The following is a 20,865-nucleotide window of genomic DNA, read 5'->3' as shown; positions in this document are numbered from 1 at the left end:
GTTGGAGACATGAACGGTAATAATGAACGAACAGTGTAGTGAATGCACCAATATTGCGGTGAGCTTGTGTTCAAAATCATATTAATGTCTGCAGAATCAATCTGGTCCCTCTCAAAATTACATGACTGTACACAGTACATGTTCATGCTCGAGAATCATATACATATCTTGTACAATTTCATTTTGGTTAATTGTATTGTTTGAGAATTTTTACATGTAGACATAACAATTTCTGTCAAATCAATTCACAGGAGCAAGAAAGTTTTAACTTTGAAGATATACATGTAAATATCTGACATATTTGAGTGAAATAGCAATTTAAAACTGTTTTATACTTTTAAGTTTTAATTTGCCTTTAATAACCAAGATATACTCTGTATATTTATATATCATCAGACATTAAACTCCTAAGAGACAGACAACTTTACGGCTATTAACAAGAATATTATGGACTTTAATAAGGTTTACACTGTACACTTTGAACTCTATTCTATTAAGCAAACAAGAGGAATATATAAGTATATTTGACTTTGTCTGACATAATTTTCTGCATTAGTATGAAGGCTGTAGTCCCATGCACAATTTAGTAAAAACAAACAACTTAACCATTTTTTATTCTTGTTGGACCCAAATACAAATATTTTTTTCTTGATCGTCACTCAGTATTTTTGAGGTGTATTCATTTCTTTTGAGGCATCGAATATTTCTCTGAGTGATGGTATGACATTTTGCATTCGGTGAAAATAATAAATAATAATAATAATCCGCTTTTATATAGCGCTTAATCCATCGGAACGACGTTTCTAAGCGCTTTACAGATATATTATTACCCTGGTCATCGGATTCAATCAGTCATTCCCGCACACAATGTGTGCACATCCTCCAATCAACTTTCTTTCACCTCAAGTGAAATCTCATACATGTACCATGGTGCAAACTGTTTGCTATTTGTTTTCTGTGATTAACTACATTGCATTATAAAATTTTGAAGCATGTTAATACGGGAATGGAAAACAAATCCTACCATTTAGATGTGAATTTTTAGTTAATCTGTTAGATTTTTTTTACAATTTTATTTCTAAATGCATGTACTAGCAGTATTAATTTATCAATCAATTTATATCATGATATTATAAGTGTATTTATATCATATCATCAATCAATTTATATCATATTATAAGTGTATTTATATCATATCATCAATCAATTTATATCATGACATTATAAGTGTATTTATATCATATCATCAATCAATTTATATCACGATATTATAAGTGTATTTATATCATATCATCAATCAATTTATATCATGATATTATAAGTGTATTTATATCATATCATCAATTAATTTATATCATGATATTATAAGTGTATTTATATCATATCATCAATCAATTTATATCATGATATTATAAGTGTATTTAAGGATTGTTGTATGCTTCACCTCTTGTGGCCAGTTAATTAAAAATAATAATGTACACCTTTTACTGAATCATTTAAAGCTACCAGGATTTATGACAGACACACACATACTCACTCTCTCTCTTTTTTCTTTATTCCCATCTCTTCCATGCTAATTTCTGGTTCGACAGAATTCATTGTTTTTATGTTATTTGGCCGCATGTATTTTCAATTCTAATTTATCATGATGGGGATATATGCCGTAATTCGAAACTTTACAATTATGCATACTTTTCTTGAATTTACAACTTTATAAAATGTACATTAGTACATTAATATTAAAATTGATAAACATAAAAGTATGAACTACATATTGATACATAACTAAAACTGATTAACAAAATATTCATTACACAACATACATATATATGACAGTGAACTTTTTATATTGCACTGCCAGTTGACAGTGTCATTGTGATTATTGTTCATATTTTTTTAGTATTTAGAACTATGTATAAATAAAACAAACATTAAATATAAAAACACCTAAACTACTCCTAACATTACACATCATACACACCAACTTTTTAACCTGTTTTTTAATTTTTATAATTCCTTATTTTTATCGTTATCAAGCATTGTTAGTAGGTCTTGTTTGTTTTGCTTTTTCTCTGCGTAGTTTTGCGTACCATGTCAACTTTTGAATTTTACTACATACATATTGTTGTTTACAACAACTATTATCTTTTCTCTACAAATTGCACATACATACTGTCCAATGAAAGCCATGTATTTATACTAAGCCAGTATCCAACATCTTTTAATGCTGGATGAGTGTTACCAACATGATAATTTTTGTTTTGACTGTATCAACTGCATCGGCAATGTGTTTCCTTTCAACACAATTTCCGATCATGTCATGAGCAATCTCTTCCTAGATAATAATGACAGTTCCTCAGTTCACAATGTGGAAAGCAGTCAATTATTTCAGTCGCTCATTGAGAATAGTTCTGGAACTTCCGAATACACTTACTATTCTGTATATGATTTTAATAAACAATATGATGCAGATTCTTTATCGAGTAGCTTCTCAATCGTTCATCTCAACTGTAGAAGCATTCAAAAAAATTTTGATCATTTTGACATGTTTCTTGATAATATAAATCATAAATTCAAAATCATTGGCCTCACTGAAACATGGCTTACCAGTTCTTCAGCAACTAATCTTTACAACATTCCTGATTATGAATTCATAAACAATCCACGTGATTATGGACGAGGTGGCGGAACTGCATTATATATTCATAAGTCTCTACGTTTTAGATTGCGAAATGATCTGACATGTGTTAAAAAAACCATAGAAACTTTATTTGTAGAAATACTATGCAAACATAAACACAAGATCATTGGTGTAACATACCGCCCTCCAGGACAATCAATAGAGGAATTTCAAGTTGAATTATCTAATATTTTGAATAAATCGAACGTTAGCTCTAATTCTTGTTTTATAATGGGAGATTTTAATTTGAATTTGATTAATAACAACTCCAACAGTATTGAAGATTTTATGAATCTGATGCTCACTTTTTCTTTACGTGCAACCATTTTCAAACCCACCAGAATCACTAATTCTTCAGCCACCCTACTTGATAATATTTTCACAAATTCCACTAGTTTCATTAATTCTGGAATTTTAGTGGCAGATGTAAGTGATCATCTTCCAGTATTTCTTTTGTTACCTTCAATCTCCTCTTATAATGACAAACCTGCTGATACTCATTACACTAAGAGAAGCTTTGATGACTCATCGTTACAGAACTTCTTTATCAAGTTGTCTAACTCTCAATTTGATGTTAGTTCAAGTAACAATGTTGAAACAAAGTACAATCATTTTTTAGGTACATTTTTACGTCATTACAATGACTGCTTCCCCATAAGAAGCTATTCCATAAAGAAAAGGAATAAAAAACCATGGATGACTAAGGAACTTAGAAAATTATGTATTAAAAAGAATAATCTATACAAGAAATATATCAGAAATCCAACTAAGTTAAATGAAATTAAATATAAAAAATATAGAAATTATGTGACTTATCAGTTGCGTAAAGTCAAATCTAATTATTACACACAAGAATTTAAACAGGTCAAAGATAACATCCATTCTACATGGAAATTAATAAATAATATAATGGGTAAGAAACTTAATTCTAAACCTATTGACTCAATTATTACTCCTGATGGTCAAACATTGTCTGACAATTCACTTATTGCGAATGCATTTAATAATCATTTTGTAACTATTGGTGAAAAATTGATAAATCAACATACTGCTATTAACTCGTCATCTGTACCTTCATTTCAGGATTACATTCCACAACGTAACCTGAAATCCATGTTTTTTAAACCAATAACATGCAAAGAAATTTATGAAATTGTGAAAGATATGCCAAACGACTCTAGTCCTGGTATGGATTCAATAGTTGTTAGAGTATTAAAAAAAACAATTTCATTGATATGCATTCCATTATGTAATATTTTTAATTTAAGCATATCAACAGGTACTGTTCCCAAATATTTGAAGATTGCTAAGGTCACTCCTATACACAAAAGTGGAAGTCGAGAAAATATGAACAATTATCGTCCAATATCTGTACTAAATATATTTGCTAAAATACTTGAGAGATGTGTGTATAACAGGATTATTAGTTTTATTGATGAAAATGATATAATATTTAACAACCAGTATGGATTCAGGAAGGGGCACTCCACGTCTTCAGCTGTCTTGGAGCTTACACATAAGATACACAACTCTATTAATAACAAAGAACATACTCTAGCAATATTTATTGATCTCTCTAAAGCCTTTGATGTTATTGACCACTCTATTCTGTTAAAAAAACTAGATTACCATGGAATAAGGGGCTTGCCACTCAAATGGATCACAGATTATTTAACCGATCGAGAACAAATTACTATATTTAACAAATGTGAGTCAAGCTCCAGGACAGTGAGATATGGAGTGCCCCAGGGTTCAGTCCTCGGCCCACTCCTTTTTCTGTTATTTATAAACGATTTACCCCAATGTTCAAATATGCTAAATTTTGTGCTATTTGCTGATGACACGTGTGTCTCTATGTCTGGTAGTAATATTGATATTCTGTTCAGAGATATGAATTTACAGCTTAAAAAGATCAATGAGTGGATGTCCGTCAATAATCTAATTGTGAATACTTCAAAAACCAATTATATGTTGTTTAGTACATGCAGCCATAAGATAGACAACTTAAAATTATACTATAATAGCTTTGAAATTACTCAACTTCACAATGTAAAATTTTTAGGTATTTATTTGGATGACAATTTATCTTGGAACTTTCATATTAAACAGGTCTGTAATAAGATTGCTAAAAAGATTGGGGTAATAGCTAAACTTAATTTTTTGCCAAGTTCAGTTCTAAAAATGTTATATCATGCTTTTATCACATCTACCATTAACTATGGAGTGATTGCATGGGGATTTACAACTAAAAGAAATATACATAGAATTTTTACTTTACAAAAACGAGCAATCCGTCTAATAACTCATTCCAATTACCTCTCTGAAAGTGCACCTCTTTTCAAACGAAACAATATCTTACCGATTCAGAATATCATATCATTACAGACCTGTTTATTCATGTACCAATGCCACAACCATATGTTACCTAAGTCTCTTCAAGATTATTTTAAAATGAATAATTTATATCACTCATATCAAACTAGAAATTGTAACAGTTATCACCCTCCCTTGCCACGCATAGCTTTAACTAGACGATCTGTTTTTTATTTTGGACCACTCTTTTGGAACTCATTACCGAATTCTGTTAAATTATCAAAATCTTTAAACCAATTTAAACGTGCATGTCTTCGAAACAAAACACTTTTAAACACGGCTTTCCATTTATTGTAATGATTTGTTTTCACCCCCCCCCCCTCCCTTCTCTTAGAGGTATTTGTAATTATGTTATGATTATATTGTTTGTTTACTTTACATGTATTAATATGACTTATTCCATACTTTAGGGGCCAATTTATACAAGCAGTTATGCTTTCTTTGACCCCTCCACGTGTAATATATCTTTTAATGTCAATGATTTGTACATACGTATATTTTTAATTGTGGAAATAAATTTTGAATTTTGAATTTTGAATTTAATACATGCACCCCGAACATGATAAACAACCTTTCTATGTGTTTTGATATTTCGTATGATGTAGAATTTGTGCAAATAGAGTTTTTTTTATTTGATATTGATTGTATTTTTATGTAAATGATTGTAAAGGGTAATGCAATTCCGCTTTTAGCCGCTATAGAATCCCTTGTTGAAATAAAGCGTTTTAAATAAATAAGAAAAAAAATAAATGCAATTCTTGTACATGTACAATGCACTGACGGCCATTTTGTATTCCTTAACTCATAGACCATAAGAACTCTCATTCACATTGGTTTTGGTAGAGACTACAGAATTCAGAAGACAATAAGTTAATGAACGGAAAAGATCCAATAAAAATGCAATAAATACACTAATTAATCATACCTTAATACTTCTAAAGCTGAAAGATAATTAGATGGAAACCGAAATTGACCGACTAATAATTACACATTGCAGAGTAATAAAATAAAAATAGAATTTTGTTTCTTTCAAGTTAATGGTCAAGTCTACCCTAATAGCAAGTTGATTTCATTATGAACATGTACAATAAAGCACAACACAGATGAGTTTAAATGACATCTCACATTCACTATTTCTTTTCTCATTCCATTTTAAGAAATACATGTACATACAGACGTATTCTTTTATTTGTGAGCTAAGAATATTTTGAAAATATCACAATAATGGTGCTTCAGATATATATTCAGAGCAATGAAGCGATGTTTATATTAAGAGGGGAAAATGACATTTTTCACAAGTCATAAGTTACAGGTGACTCTGCCCTTTTTACAGTAAGCCCCCCGGTCCAAAGCCCCCGTTTTTTGTTTCTCCCGAGGCACATACCTACCACTTTTGTGGTCGAGTATCCCCCCCCCCCGCAGCACATCGTGGATCAATTTCCTCAGATGTAATCATAAGTATTGATTACGTCCATTGAAATCATCTTCAAAGAAGGAAAACTTGCTCTTAAGAGTGGTTTCAAATAAAAAAAGAGAGAGATTGTGCTCTCCTAAAAAGATAATTAAATAAATAAATACAATAAAATTATGTACCAACCTAAGAAGTAATTCAGGTAGTACTGGACATCTTTCTCAGAGCATTCCTTGGGCACACATACACCCCAGGTTAACATAGCCTGTGGAGTCTAAACAAAAAAGAAAATACACAATAGAATATCAATAGATACCTAAAAAAAGGAACAAAAAAGGGCATTGCCATTTCTATAACACTTTCTGGTCAGAGAAAATCTGACAAAAAAAATATATATCAAAGATCATTGCCATCTTTGCAAAAGCCAAAAAAAGGTCTTTGAAGTTCGGTCACACTCAAATTTTCAATGCTTTGTCTGTCTGATTTTACCGACATGTAAATCTTATCGCTTTCAGCCTGGAGTACCCCTTTTACACAGTCAAGAAAAAAAAAATTGTACACATACAAAAACCAACATATTTCATGGAATATTGGAAAAACAGCAAATTCCATGCTCTATTAACCCTAAACGGACTCCCCTCAACACTACGAGCGATATTATTCAAAACACAAAAAGATAGACCAGCACAGTCTTGCAACTTTTGAGACCAAATTCACAATGTATGGGTATATCATCGTGACATCACCTGACTTTTTATGAGACCAAGTACATGTACATGTAATGCCGAAAATGGCACATTTTTATAAATTGTGTACAAAGTCTATGGGAGATGAAATTCATAATAGGGTGATATTTTTCTTTTTGTTTTGCTTAATTAATTTAGTTGTCAGATGGTCTGTAATAATTTCCACTGAAATTTCAAATGAGAAACACAGAAATATATAAGAAATTCTAAAAACAAAGAAATACATAAGGACAAATTTTGGCTTTTACAATTTTTCTTTGTGGAAACATTTAAATGAGACTACAAAGATGACATCTGAGAAAAGAAACATGAAACAAAAATTGGGTGTTAAATATGCAAATAACATTTTCATTTAAAAAAAGAATTATTTACATTTATTTTTAATACTGGCTTGTAGTTTATGTGAATGTGCATGCCAAGTTTCAGTGCAATCACGGTCGAGATAAGGGGGGGGGGCCAACATTCCCCCTGCCCTCAATACATCTCAAATAGCCCTGTCTTTTCAGGGTTAAAGTTCTCCTCACCCAAACCCCTCCCCCCTCTTGAGAAGCAAATAGAAATTGACAGAAACCTACATGTAAACCAAAGACATAAACCCTTGCATTTGCAGGAGACGGTCCGATTCTTACAATTGGGTTATTCCATCGGAATGGGTCATTTTTTGTGACATGCCAGAACTGAAAATACATGTGTATCTCACTTTTAATAAAATCAAAAACTTAACCTTTGGGTAAGATTTTGTTAATGATTCCTCCAACATGGTCTAAGTTTATTGACCCTAAATGACTTTTGACCTTGGTCACCTGACCTGAAATTCAGGCAAGATATTCAGTATTCTTGATATTCTTTATGCCCAAGTTTCATGAACTAGGCCCATATACTTTCTTAGTTATGATGACATTTCAAAAACTTAACCTTAGGTTAAGATTTGATGCCTCGCTCTGCTATGCAGGCAAGACAAAAATGAACTGGGCTGTTGACTCTAATTTACTTTCCTATCAAAATTTTGATAATGTACACACACCACATTGGCCTCCTTACCTGAGTTTTTGTCAAGGCTGTAATGTTGACATTTAAAAACGTTGCACAGTATTTATAAGAAATATTGTATTCAGGAACTATGATGGAGCGGCATTCATCATAATGACCAAGCCAACGAAGATTTCCTTGTAATATGCCTGCTTGTGGCTTGCCAAAGGCATCAAAAACTGTCACAAGGGAACAAAAAAAGATGAGAAATCAAGATAAGTAAAGAATCTAAAGAATTGTACATGTACATGTATTTAATATAAAGACAAAACATTTCGCAAACCTAAAATCTGCAATGAAAATAACCAGGCAGTCACAATATACAATTGAAAGTGATACTCTGTTTGTGGGACAAATAGAGAAAAGGAATACATGTAGGTCAATTATTTGTCAGTGTTTTGAACTATCTCCTATAAAAACAACTGAAAATTCAAAATTTTTGTGGAAAATGTATGTCAATACTTTGATTGAAATCAATAGAAAAAAACAAGTCCACTATATAAAATTTTCAAGTAACCTTAAGAAACTTTGACATTTTGTGTAAATGTCACGCGAGTCACAATTAACTCTCTGCATAGGGATTATGGAATTGAGCAGCCAACGTGTTAATGCCTGATGCTACAGAGCTACCTTCCTTCACTCAGCTTGCTCCAGAATGAAATTAAGTTATGCACTAGTGTTGGTTATGCCTTGAGAATTAAGGACAATTTACGATGTTGTACAGATGCTTACCATATTCCCGAAGTTGTCCCGATGTCGGATATGAAAGGACATCAATGGCATTTTGACATTCAACAGAGGCACTTCCGGGGGCACCACCTCTTGTCAACTTTCGTTCAGCCTCAACGACACCTTGGATGACCTTTGGGGTGATGGCGTCTGTCTTTATTGCCATAGCAACCAGCAAAATGGCCGCAGTCAAGCACTTGCTCTTCAGCGAGTCCATTTGTCTTTCTAGATCTGGGTGAGGAGGGGAATCATAAAAGGTAGGAATTAAACATTTTCAGCTGCATGAATTAGTCTCAATAGCTTCAAAGGGGAAGTTCACCCTGAAGAAAACTTTGTTGTAAAAGTAGCAGAAAAAATAGTAAAAAATATTGGTGAAGGTTTGAGGAAAATCCGTTAAAGAGTAAGAAAGTTATTAGAGTTCAAAGTTTTTGATTTGTGATGTCATAAACGAGCAGCTGCCCCATGTGTTATGTAATATAAAATGTATGAATTTCAAATTTTGTATGGTTCCTGATGACTTAATTTTGCTTTCTTTTTATGATCGGGTGTGAAACGATTTGTCTATTGATATACAAAAGTTACAGTGAAAACCATTTTCAATTTTCTGAGAAAATGACATTTCGTTGATTTTTTACCATTCGCTATGTAGGAATGCTGCTCGCATATGACGTCACAAATCAAATAATTGAAATTCTAATAACTTTTTAATTATTTGATAAATTTTTCTCAAACCTTCGGCAATATTTTTTATTATTTTTTCTGCTATTTTTACAATAAACTTTTTGTCAGGGTGAACTTCCCCTTTAAACAACATTCAATATGTGATATGTTACATGATTCTGATGAGACAATGGTTAACAAACTGAGTTTGATTTGTGTCTCCAATACAAACCGAAACCTGAAATACAAATTGTTCACTCAAGAGAGAACCCCTAATAAAACAAACTCATATTCACAGCCCAAAGCAATGGCCTTACATGGTCAACACACCTATTGTTCATGTGTTCTCTTCATGTGATATTAAATTTATTGTATACTCTCAGTTCAAAGTACAATTAACACACTGAATACATTGAGTACAAAGTACAACAATTTACATGTAAAAATGTTGAACTACTATGTTTCAATATTGTTTGATGTTTGTGTATTTTTTAAATCTAAAATCCTAACCCATTTCCCCCTTTCCTTACAAATGGAGACCTGTAAGTAGTCTATATTAAGACCTGTTCTATTATCATTATTATTGATACAGTACCAAGTACAGAATGCAAAAATTTGCATCTACCAATTTACTGTACTTGTAAGGTGAAATGAAGTAACTGGTATACAGAAGAAAGGATTACTGAACAAAACACTTCATAGTTTACGTGTTTATGATCATCAGCAACCACATGGAAAACTAGCGGACAGAAGGTCCTCGCTGCACGCCCGCACCCTTATAACACGCAGAATTCCCTTGCATCATACCCCTTTTTCACAAACTAATGTGTATCAAGGACAAGCGTTGATTCAGATAGAATTTCCGCCCCCCTGAAATGAATGTTTGCAACTTCTTCTATCAGATGACCATATTTTTTTTTACATTCGATTGGTGGGAAATATGGCACTTTATTGTATTAAAATCACTAAAAACCATCCATAGTCAGGAATATGTATTGGGATAATGGGTTAGGGGGACATTTTTATAGTACGTCTCACACAAAATTCATATTTTATGGAAAAAATACATGGATAATCAATGCATTGTGCATGTATAACCACAATTACCAGATCAGTATCATAAAATATGGTCCAAAGATCATACTTTATACTAGGAAATTGCATTGTTATTCTCCGCTAACCCCCCCCCCCCCACCATGTGCACACCCCACACCATACCAGACAACCTTTTACACATATGCAGTTACAGTCACCAGAGATCATGTAAAGCTTCACAAACAAGTTTATTATGTCCCCCACCCGCCCGGCACACAAGATATATAATTCATAACGTGATCCCATGATTATACATCAGCGACATTTATGACAATGAACAAAGAGGCTGATGACTGTGCCTTCATGTAGGGTCTATATTTGTCAATGACACCATAAACCATGGCACAGGTTCCGCATGATCAAGGACAATAGGTGCCAGGATAAGAACATTTTGCAAACTCATGTTAACTGAGATTTCAAAATGTTATCGCTTTAAATATAAAAGTTTAAAATCAAGTTACTGGTCCATGATAGATACATACAATGAACCTATAGATCCAGTCATTCATTTATCTATTTATTCATTTTTTTTTGTTCAAATTATTTCTTTTTTTATTTCTACATACTTATTCTATTCATTTATTTTATTTTTTCATGTATTTATTCATTCATTTATAAATCTTGTTATGTATTCATTTACTTTTTTTTTATTTTTTATATAACCATTCATTCATACCTTTCTTTCTTTACTATTTACTATCTATCTATCTATCTATCTGTCTGTCTGTCTGTCTATGTGTCTATCTATCTATCTATCTAGCTAGCTAGCCTAGCTATCTGTCTATATATCTATTTACTTATTCATTGATTCATTTATCAATCAACTATTTATTACTTTTATCTATAGATATATATTCTTGTATTTCATTTATATAATTATTCAACAATTTTTGTACTTATTCACTCATAATATCCATTTATTTACTTTTCTCCCCTTCATGTACATGTACATATATGTTTCATTAATTCATTCACTTATTTAGGATTTATTCACTATTGCATATATCCATTTATTTCTTAAATATTTATTCATTCACTCAAACGTTCATTCATTCATGCCTTCATTCGATCATTCATTCATTCAGTCATAATTTATAAATATTCAATCATTCATTCTTTTTTTATCTACTCGATTATTATTGGTATTTTTTTCATTCATTTTTATTTAGTTATTTGCTTTTTTTAAGGGGGAGGGGCAATTTTGCATTTAGCATATTTCATTTTCACCTCAGCAAGATTTCCCCATAGATGCAGAGATTGTAAAATTATTGGAAATCCATTATTTCACACCCTAAAGTGTTCTTGGAAAAGTAAAATCCCCCCCCCCCCCCGATCCATCTATCCCTTGTTTCAGCTGCGTAAGAGCTCTTTGTACAGTGAGAAAAAGTCCGGTGAAAGAATACGCCCGTCTCATCTAATGTTCTATTTTAAGTTAATCGTTCGTCTTTTCATCCATGTACTTTCAAAGAACAGTTTCTTTCTTATCACTTTCTCTTTCCCATTGATGTCCAGCATGCCCAGCACATTCATGAAGGCCTGATGGTGAAATTTTTCAAATGCTTTGAATCACTGTAACAAACACACAAATCTTTCTGCCTTTAACATTTATCCAAATCTATCCTGGTCTGATTCCATACTGTTTTTTTTCTGAGATAGCACCCTTGTTCTTCCACAGATTTGATTCAATAAGACAGACACTCTATTATAGAATCAGTTTTTTCAAATGACATATCAGGAACTGCTCACATTTGGCTGCTAATTGCTCAAGACTTCATTGAAATTATTTGAGCATCTCAGTTAGTGTCTTTCAATGTAATATGTTAGTTGTAAATTAAAATGGCAAAAGAAGCTGCTGAAAACTGCTTATCTAAAAAAAGAGCCAGTGGAGTAAATTAGAGAGTCAAAAGGGGCCTAAGCTTTCGATCCTAGCAGAATCTTCTTCGGAGGCAAAATGACAAACATATAAAGTGGAGCAACCATAATATAGATCACAGACAAGCAACAGCAACACTAGAAACAAGGAGACAAAAGGGGCATTAGTGAGAAGAGATGACCAATCAGGTTAATGAAGGGGATGAAAGAAAAGGAGTATGCAGACACAAAGAGAAGTTAGTGTGAGTGAGGCCAAAGAAAGACCTCAAGCCAAGAGGGATTAAGAAATGAGGCAGGCAACATCAAACAGGATCTGGAACAAAACAGTGATAGAGGGTGTGAGGAAGAGATGAATGACAAGAGAATTAGTGAGAGGTGGGTCAAACAGGTAACAAAGAAAGGCATAATAAACTGGTAAACTGGTGCATAAGAATGGGGAAAAAGGGAAAGAATGGAGAACAACTGATAATGTGCAAAAGACATAAGTATGTATGTTAGAGCATTAAACAAACTAAGAGAAGAAAGTAAGTGTAAAATTAAATCTGTAAGTATAAAATTATATAAATATATCCAAAAAGGAAAAATATATAAATACAAATGGTGTAACTGATATTGTAATCTGCTGGGTGTGAGGGGAAAAAACCCTGTATATATGGAACAGAAGCAAATAGCCTAAAAGGGTAAAAGCAAATAAAGAAACTGATGCTGTATGAGAAAGGGGGTGTATTAAAAAAAAACCATAGTAAACATGAAAAATAAGCAAAATAAATAAGTGGTAAATCTAAGAGATGAAGGGAGAAAAAAATTATATACAGTGCGTCCCAGAATAAACGAAACCGAGATTTAGCGATCATTTATCATAACTTAATCGTAAATAGAATAGATAAATGACCTACCAATTTAAAGCTTAGAATCTCCTCTTTCATCTGATATTACTTAGCTTATTTCTTATTCACGCATGAGTGAGCAAAAACAATTTGAAGAAAGGATACCAAAAACTCATTTGGCGAGGGGTATCTGGGTTTGAAAAGGAAAACCACATTTCTGAAAAGTTAAATATCTGCTCCTTAATTTGGTACCTCAATTACAGAAAATGGTCAAGAAATAAAAAAGTTCTGGTCATTTGAAATAAGGCTTGTATTTCCATAATTTCATGAGATAAACGTGTTTTCACCGGTTTCCCACAGAAGCTTTCGCATGGTGAACAAAAGATTTAATGCATGGCTGATCGTCAACAAAACAGAGTGTTGAGTGAGTTTGAAAGCCAGCCTGGAGAACCTCTTCATTTTATGAAATTATTGAAATTCAAGCCTTATTTCAAATGACCAGAACTTTGTTGTTTCGTGACTATTGTCTGTAATTTACGTATCAAATTAAAGAAGAGATATTGAACTTTTCAACAATGTGGTTTTCTTTTTGAAACCCAGATACCACCTGCCAAATGAGTTTTTGGTATCCTTTCTTCCAATCGTTTTTGCTCACTCATGTGTGAATAAGAAATAAGCTAAGTAATATCAGATGAAAGAGGAGATTCTAAGCTTTAATATGGTAGGTCATTTGTCTACTTTATTTATGATTAAGTAATGATAAATGATCGCTAAATCTCGGTTTCGTTTTTTCTGGGACGCACTGTATAATAATTAAATTACCTGAATAAGAGAGGAAAAATTGGAGCTGAGCTTATATGAGATATGGGAGGAAAGTAGAGGCAAAAACTATGATGTAACTAATCTAGAAGAGCTGGGGGGGGGGGGGAAATATGTGTGTACAAATGGAAAGTGGATAAGAAGGATAGATCAGTCGTTCCCCTCTTGGATGTTCAGGCCATGAGGTTGGATGGTGTGAAGTCGTCTCATCCAGAACTTCTCTCTGCTAGTACGGACTGAGTCAGGACGGGTACCTAAAGATTCGATGCCCTGTAGCATCATGTCAGTGATAGAGTGGTTGGGAAGGTTAAAATGGCGGCCAACTGGAGTGTCCAGCTTTGCTGTGTTGACGGTTGATCTGTGCCCGTAGAATCGTTTCTTGAGTCTGGTCTTGGTTTCCCCTACGTATTGTACCCTACAAACTCTGCAAGTGATGAGATATACAACATTAGTGGTAGTGCATGTGATGTTGCCCTTGGTTCGGTGAGAAAGGCTGGTAGAGTTGCTGGTGAGAGTGTCGCCCTCGTGAATGTGTATTTCACATATAATACACCTGTTGCTGGTGCATTTGAAGGTGCCATTCTGTATGGGAGAAGAATGGTTAGTGAGAGAGGGCAATTCAGCACGAACAATGAGGTCCCTGAGATTCGGTGGGCGTCGGTATGCTAGAAGGGGAGTATCAGGAACGGCCTGTTGGAGACGATCAGAAGTGTGTAAAATGTGGTGGTTATCACATAGGATTTTGCGGAGAGGGGGTAGATTGGGATGGAAGGTGGTCACAAGCGGTATTCTGTCGGTGTTAACATTAAACTCTCCCATATAGCTTTGAACATCTCTAACGTTAAAGGCCATCTGGACTAGCCTGGAGGCTCCTGGAGAGTAAAAATTATTTACTGAAATAGGCTTACTCTCATACCGTGTTTACACATTGACTCGGCTCGCGTGTTGAATCTGCGAGCCGGGTTGAACACTGCAAAGAAGGGATCAGAGATCGCGTTTATACGTACATATAAAAAGGAGAGTTCAACACGGCTCGCGGATCTCGAACCGAAGAAGAATTATGACGTCGCAAATTAAAGGCGGGAAATTCACCGCCGGAATCGAATCTTGTCCGTGCGAACAACAACAATGTCAAAAGTGAAAGCGCGCGCAGTGACCTCGGTCAAGAGAGGTCGACACGGCTTTCTGTTTACACACGAAAAAATTGCCGAGTCTGACTCGGCTCGCGGGTTGAAACCTACGATTTTGGCGGATCGAAAAAGCCGTGTTCGACACGGCTCGCGGATCACACTGATCGCGTTTACACAGCATAAAATTGCCGTGTTGAGCACGGCTCGCGTGTCGAACCCCCGAGCCGTGTCACTGTGTAAACACGGTATCAATGGAGCCTGGGATGGCAAGGCATTGATCTACACACACCAATTAATTGGGCAATAATGTTGCTCATAAATACTAGTTTTCATTAGGGTTTTGAGCCCAAACTTATGTAAATGGGCTATAATAACGGGTTGCTCATTTTCGTAGGCGGCGGAAGCAGGGGGGGGGGAGGATGGGGGGACAGATCCCCCCTAAATTTGAGGTGGGGGATGGGCCCCCTCTAAAATTTAGTTGGTAACCTTTTTTTTTGCTTGTCAGTTTTGTTTCCTGCGTCCCCCCCCTAAATTCATATGGACCCCCCCTAAAATTTCATTTGATGACTTTTTTTTGCTTGTCAAATTTTTTACCCGTGTCCATCACAAAATTTCAAGTGGACCCCTCCTAATTTTTTTGGCTTCCGCCGCCAATGCTCATTTTGGCCCAAACTCCTTTGTTTTTGTTGTTACAATTAAGATTAAATGCATGAAAATATCAAAAGTAGAGGAGCGTTTTAAATACTCACAGATGTTATTGTCGCCATCTTGTCTTCTTTGTGATTGCATCCTATAGAGGGCAGCAAAATCATGAGCACTGCCAACTTAGATTTTAAAAAATACTTGCATCTGCCGATAAATATCATGAATCGTATATCATGATATTTATCGGCCGATGCAAGTGTTTTTTGATTCATGATATTAATCGGCCGATGCAGGTATTTTTTTTATAATCTAAGTTGGCACTGCTCATGATTTTGCTGCCCTCTATAGACACTTCCCCCGGGCCCAGCGTGGAGCCCTGGGGGACTCCACAATGGACCCTCTCATGATGAGAAACAGCATTATTATAAACAGTATAATCATGGGTGTCGATCGGTATTCTTGGTTGGGGGGGATGATTGACACAAATGTTCTTGTGGATGGGGATCTTACAACATTACCCCCACTAAAATCACAAGTTAGGACATTTGGGAGTGGTTGATATGCATGGTGTTCTTAGAAATTCCTTCATTGTTGTAGTGTACTGCACTTATATAATATTTTTTGAAAATTCAATTTTGGTACCAATGATTAAGATAGATGCGAGCGCAAAGCGCGAGCTGAAAATTTTGATATTTCGATCTGGAAAAAAAGACAGTTAAATGGACGCTTTTAATAAAGAACTAGATATATATCCAACAAAAGATTATTGCAAATCGAAGCGGAAGTTCTTTTGAGGTTTAGAACTGAAAACGGGACATTCTATTTACCTATTTAATCATGAAAAGTATGGGGTTTTGGTACAGAAATGATGCGAGCGCGAAGCACGAGCTGAAAATTTTTATATTCCAATCTGAAAAGCAGACATTTTGAGCACGATTTTAAATAAAAATCGAGCTGGTATCTCAATCTCGCTTGCTGATTTCAGTGTAGCATTACAATCTAATTTTATTTTTTAGCTGCACATGCAGAATTATGGGGGGGGGGGCAAAACGATGTTTGCCCCCCCCCCAGGATCGATGCCTCTGTGTATACAACTTCTCTCTTAACCCGACTGGCAATATCTTTTTTCTTCTTAATGCATGATGATAAAATGCAAATTCGGACCAATTAAGACTAGCACAAATTACAAACCATTGGGCTTACCGTCATTCCTTAGATGATTTATCTTGTCACTCTTTTACTCCCGTTTTTTTCCCACCCTTTTGAATTAATTGATTTATTAAAGTTAATTTATTCACCACTGGTGGGATGGAACACCCTATCAACAAAAGTTGTTTTTCATTGGGGTCCTTTTATGTTATGTGTTAAAAATATCATATGCATTTCTTTCTTTTTCATCTTGAACCTCCACCCATCTGTTTAACAGTACTGAAAAAGATTGTTTTTATTTAATAACAATATACACAAATTGCGAGGGAAACAAACTGATTGATGGCACACTATAATCATCACTACAATCATCATGATCAAACTTTTCATTTTTCATCATCATTATTATAATTTTCTACCCTAAATTATTGGGGGGATGATAATACAGGGGGGATATATCCCCCCATCCCCCCTGCGATCGACACCCATGAGTATAATGAAAACGATCAGACAAATAATCTTTAAACTGTTCCAGGGCAATGACACGAATACCAAAATGAGCTAGATTACTAAGTAAAATATTGTGGTTGATAACATCAAAGGCTTTGCTTTAATCGAGAAAAATACCGAGAGAATGTAGATTATTAGCCATATTATTTAGGATATGATTGTTAAGGTTGATAAGTGCAAGCTCGCATGAGTAATTTGATCTAAAACCTATTGTGAATTATTTAAAAGATTATTTTTATCAATGTGCCATATAAGCCTATATTGTACATTAATTTTTCTAAGATTTTGGAAAAAATATCTATGCAAGTCCCCTTTTTTAAATACCAGAATAATTTTCCCTATTTTTATGTCCTTTGGGAATCTACCTGTTAAAAATGATATAAAGACAGGTATTAGGGGTTTTGTTATAAAATGTATTTCTTTTTTAATAACACACTATTTCAATAATTTCATGTTTATTTGTAGAATATAAGAATATAGAATTTTGACATTGGTTTGAGAGACAACTGTCAGCACTGACAGTTGTCGCGCGACAATATTGATGAAACACCCCCCTGGTTCAGTGGTTGAAGCGGGACATTTTAGCACTTGATTTTGCCGCCCTCTATAAGCGTCACGTAACTAGGTTGCATTAATTAACAATGGATCCAAGATGGTGAAGACAACAAATGTGAGTAAACTCTCTTCTACTTTTATTTCTTCATCCCATTTCTGCCATTTTTTTCCCTTTCAGTAAATTTTATTTTAACCAAACGTTGCTAACCGATATTTTTACCCATGTACAGAAGTGTTAACGTCAGATTCAAATTATAAGGCGCTGTTTGGTGCATTTGTATAGTTGCATTTTCCCTTAGTATGTAGGACCCTATAGGCCCAAGCGCCAGGCGTTAGGGGGTAAAGGTACGAATAGTACTATGATTTTTACCCCCGAACGCCTCCAGGCTAGGCTAGGGTTCCTAGGCCTAGATGATCTTTTAGGAGGAAAGTACACCTCGGGGGCGAGTTTCAGGTTTGGCAGCCTACACGCACGTGAATATATATGAATATCTGGCTTCATTGAGAGTAACCTTACGTCAGTAAATGATTTTTACTCTCTAGAAGTAGAATCCGCCTGGCTAGGCTAGCCGGGATGTGATCATCACATTGCATTCACACTCAGTCACACAGCGCCAGCAAACCCCCATCCCAGGCCATGATCAGCTCAGCCGAGCCGCGGCCGCACAAATTGATCTTCATCTGGTTACAAAAAAATACAATGTTGGACTTGGTCTTGGAGCTAACGTTTAGAGCTTTTTTTAATAGGTCTGCAAATAAGTGAGGAGTGCTATTTTGAGAGAAAACAGGAAACATAAGCAGGAAAAGAAGTGTACTGAAATGTTAAATTATAGCATACAATGGCTTACCTCAAATGATTCTTTGCATTAAATGTCAAATTCAGGTTTCCTTCGTTCAGCTGACTGCCGCATACGTACGGCGTTGTGCAATATTTATAATACCGTGTCAGGTGACATTTCTTAGTCTTTCGTAAATACGTTTTGGTTTATTTTGATTTAGACCTATATTTTCTCTCCTTATATTACATGTATATATACCGTATATATACATAACCGATGAATAGATAATTCAATTCTTTTTAAAAAAAAACGGGGGGGGGGGTCAAATGTATTACTGTACACGCGTGGCCAAATTATTTCCAAACACCCCTTAAACGAACTACGTACGGTACCCCCAAACTCAAGTTTTTCGTGTGCTCACATTTTGGCCCCTAAACAGGTTGTCGCCAGAATATGACCCCGGGGGAAAAAGCTTTGGGGAAAAATATACCCTGAACACGTTTGGCTAGTCTTAGAAAAAAAACATACCCTAAATACTTTTGACCCTGGGATTGATGATTACCAGTCTTTCAAAACTACCCCCTTTTTTAATTCAGTGTTTCAGTTTGACAAGGTCAAAATTCAAAAGTTGCAATATGACACAATATTGCAAGTCACTTTTCTTTTCTTCCGTAGTGATAAGTGAGTAAAATTCACAAAGCAAAATGCTGAAAATTTGATGAAAATCGGATCACAAACAACGAAATTATTGAATTTTAAAGATTTGCATTATTCCGGTGAAACAGCTAGTTCTAGGCACGTTGATAGCAGGGCTGATGATGTCATATCGATCCCATAGTATTTTATTATATGAAATTAGGTTTATTCAATTGTTTTCTACCAAGAAATAGAACAATTCGATTGACAACTGATTAGTGCATTAGTTATTTACTGCCCACTTATTTCATCATAATGGAGACACAATCATGTACGATAAAATGAAACATTGATGATTTCATGTAATAACATAAGAAAAAAAAGTGGGGATGTGACATCATCAGCCCACCAAACGAATATTCATGACGGTGTGCATATATTACTGTTTTCACAAGATATCGATAAACTTAAAATTTAATAACTTCGTTATTTGTTATCCAATTTTGGTGAAATTTTCAGCATTTGCTCTGTGAATTTTACTCTATTTATTTAGATATACATGTTTTCAGCCCGGGCCATCCATTTAAGGCCGATGTTAAGGTGCATGAAAACAAAAGAGAAGAAAAAAAAAAACAGTGACTTGTATTGTGTCATTTTGCAACTTTTGAATTTTGACCTTGCCCCCACATTTTAAGTCACTGCACCTCCATGTGAACTATAATCATATCATGTAAGGTATCATTTTAAAGTGAATGAAATGTTCTATATATTGATATTAATCATTGATATTTACTAAAACCGAGGAGGGATTATCGATCAAAGTCATATATATATATTAAATGGAGAAGCAAGGAGCAACGACCACTTCGTAGTCATTTTTTCATCTCTCTCTCTCTATATATATATATATATGTAAGCATGTTGAAAGTGTAAAACATGTTTAGAATAATGAAACAGTTTTAAAGAATATACCAAATTCAGAAAGAATTTAGTAAAAATCATACAAAATAATTTTAATTAAGATAATCACAACATTAAGAACACGAATAGGCCTATATTAAGCCTATGCATTAAACAGTGGTGTGCGCCGTAGGATCTGGAGGGGGCGGGGGCTTGAGGCCATGATCCAAAAAAGTTTCACGAACATGGAAAAAAATAAGAAGAAGAAGGAGAAGAAGAAAGGGTAGACAATAAAAATGAAAAAAACAAATATTGTTTCC

At 34.3% G+C, this 20,865-nt stretch overlaps 1 protein-coding gene across 1 annotated transcript in view; it reads right to left on the bottom strand.

Annotated features, from left to right (window-relative positions):
- LOC121407189 (nose resistant to fluoxetine protein 6-like) overlaps nt 1-19,181 on the bottom strand; it is a 35,294-nt gene extending 16,113 nt beyond the window's left edge. The window contains exons 1-4 of the mRNA XM_041598143.1: nt 19,079-19,181; nt 8,972-9,199; nt 8,252-8,418; nt 6,651-6,738 (exon numbers count right to left, since the gene is read on the bottom strand). Coding sequence (XP_041454077.1) covers nt 6,651-6,738; nt 8,252-8,418; nt 8,972-9,185 — 469 coding nt within the window. The 5' untranslated portion in view covers nt 9,186-9,199; nt 19,079-19,181. The remainder of the gene's footprint in view (nt 1-6,650; nt 6,739-8,251; nt 8,419-8,971; nt 9,200-19,078) is intronic.
- Between the last annotated feature and the right edge of the window lie 1,684 nt (nt 19,182-20,865).

Source organism: Lytechinus variegatus, chromosome 2 (genome assembly GCF_018143015.1).
Source record: "Lytechinus variegatus isolate NC3 chromosome 2, Lvar_3.0, whole genome shotgun sequence".
Taxonomy (NCBI): Eukaryota; Metazoa; Echinodermata; class Echinoidea; order Temnopleuroida; family Toxopneustidae; genus Lytechinus; species Lytechinus variegatus.
Note: the sequence above shows the minus strand (reverse complement) of the source record. Positions and strands in the feature narration are given on the sequence as shown.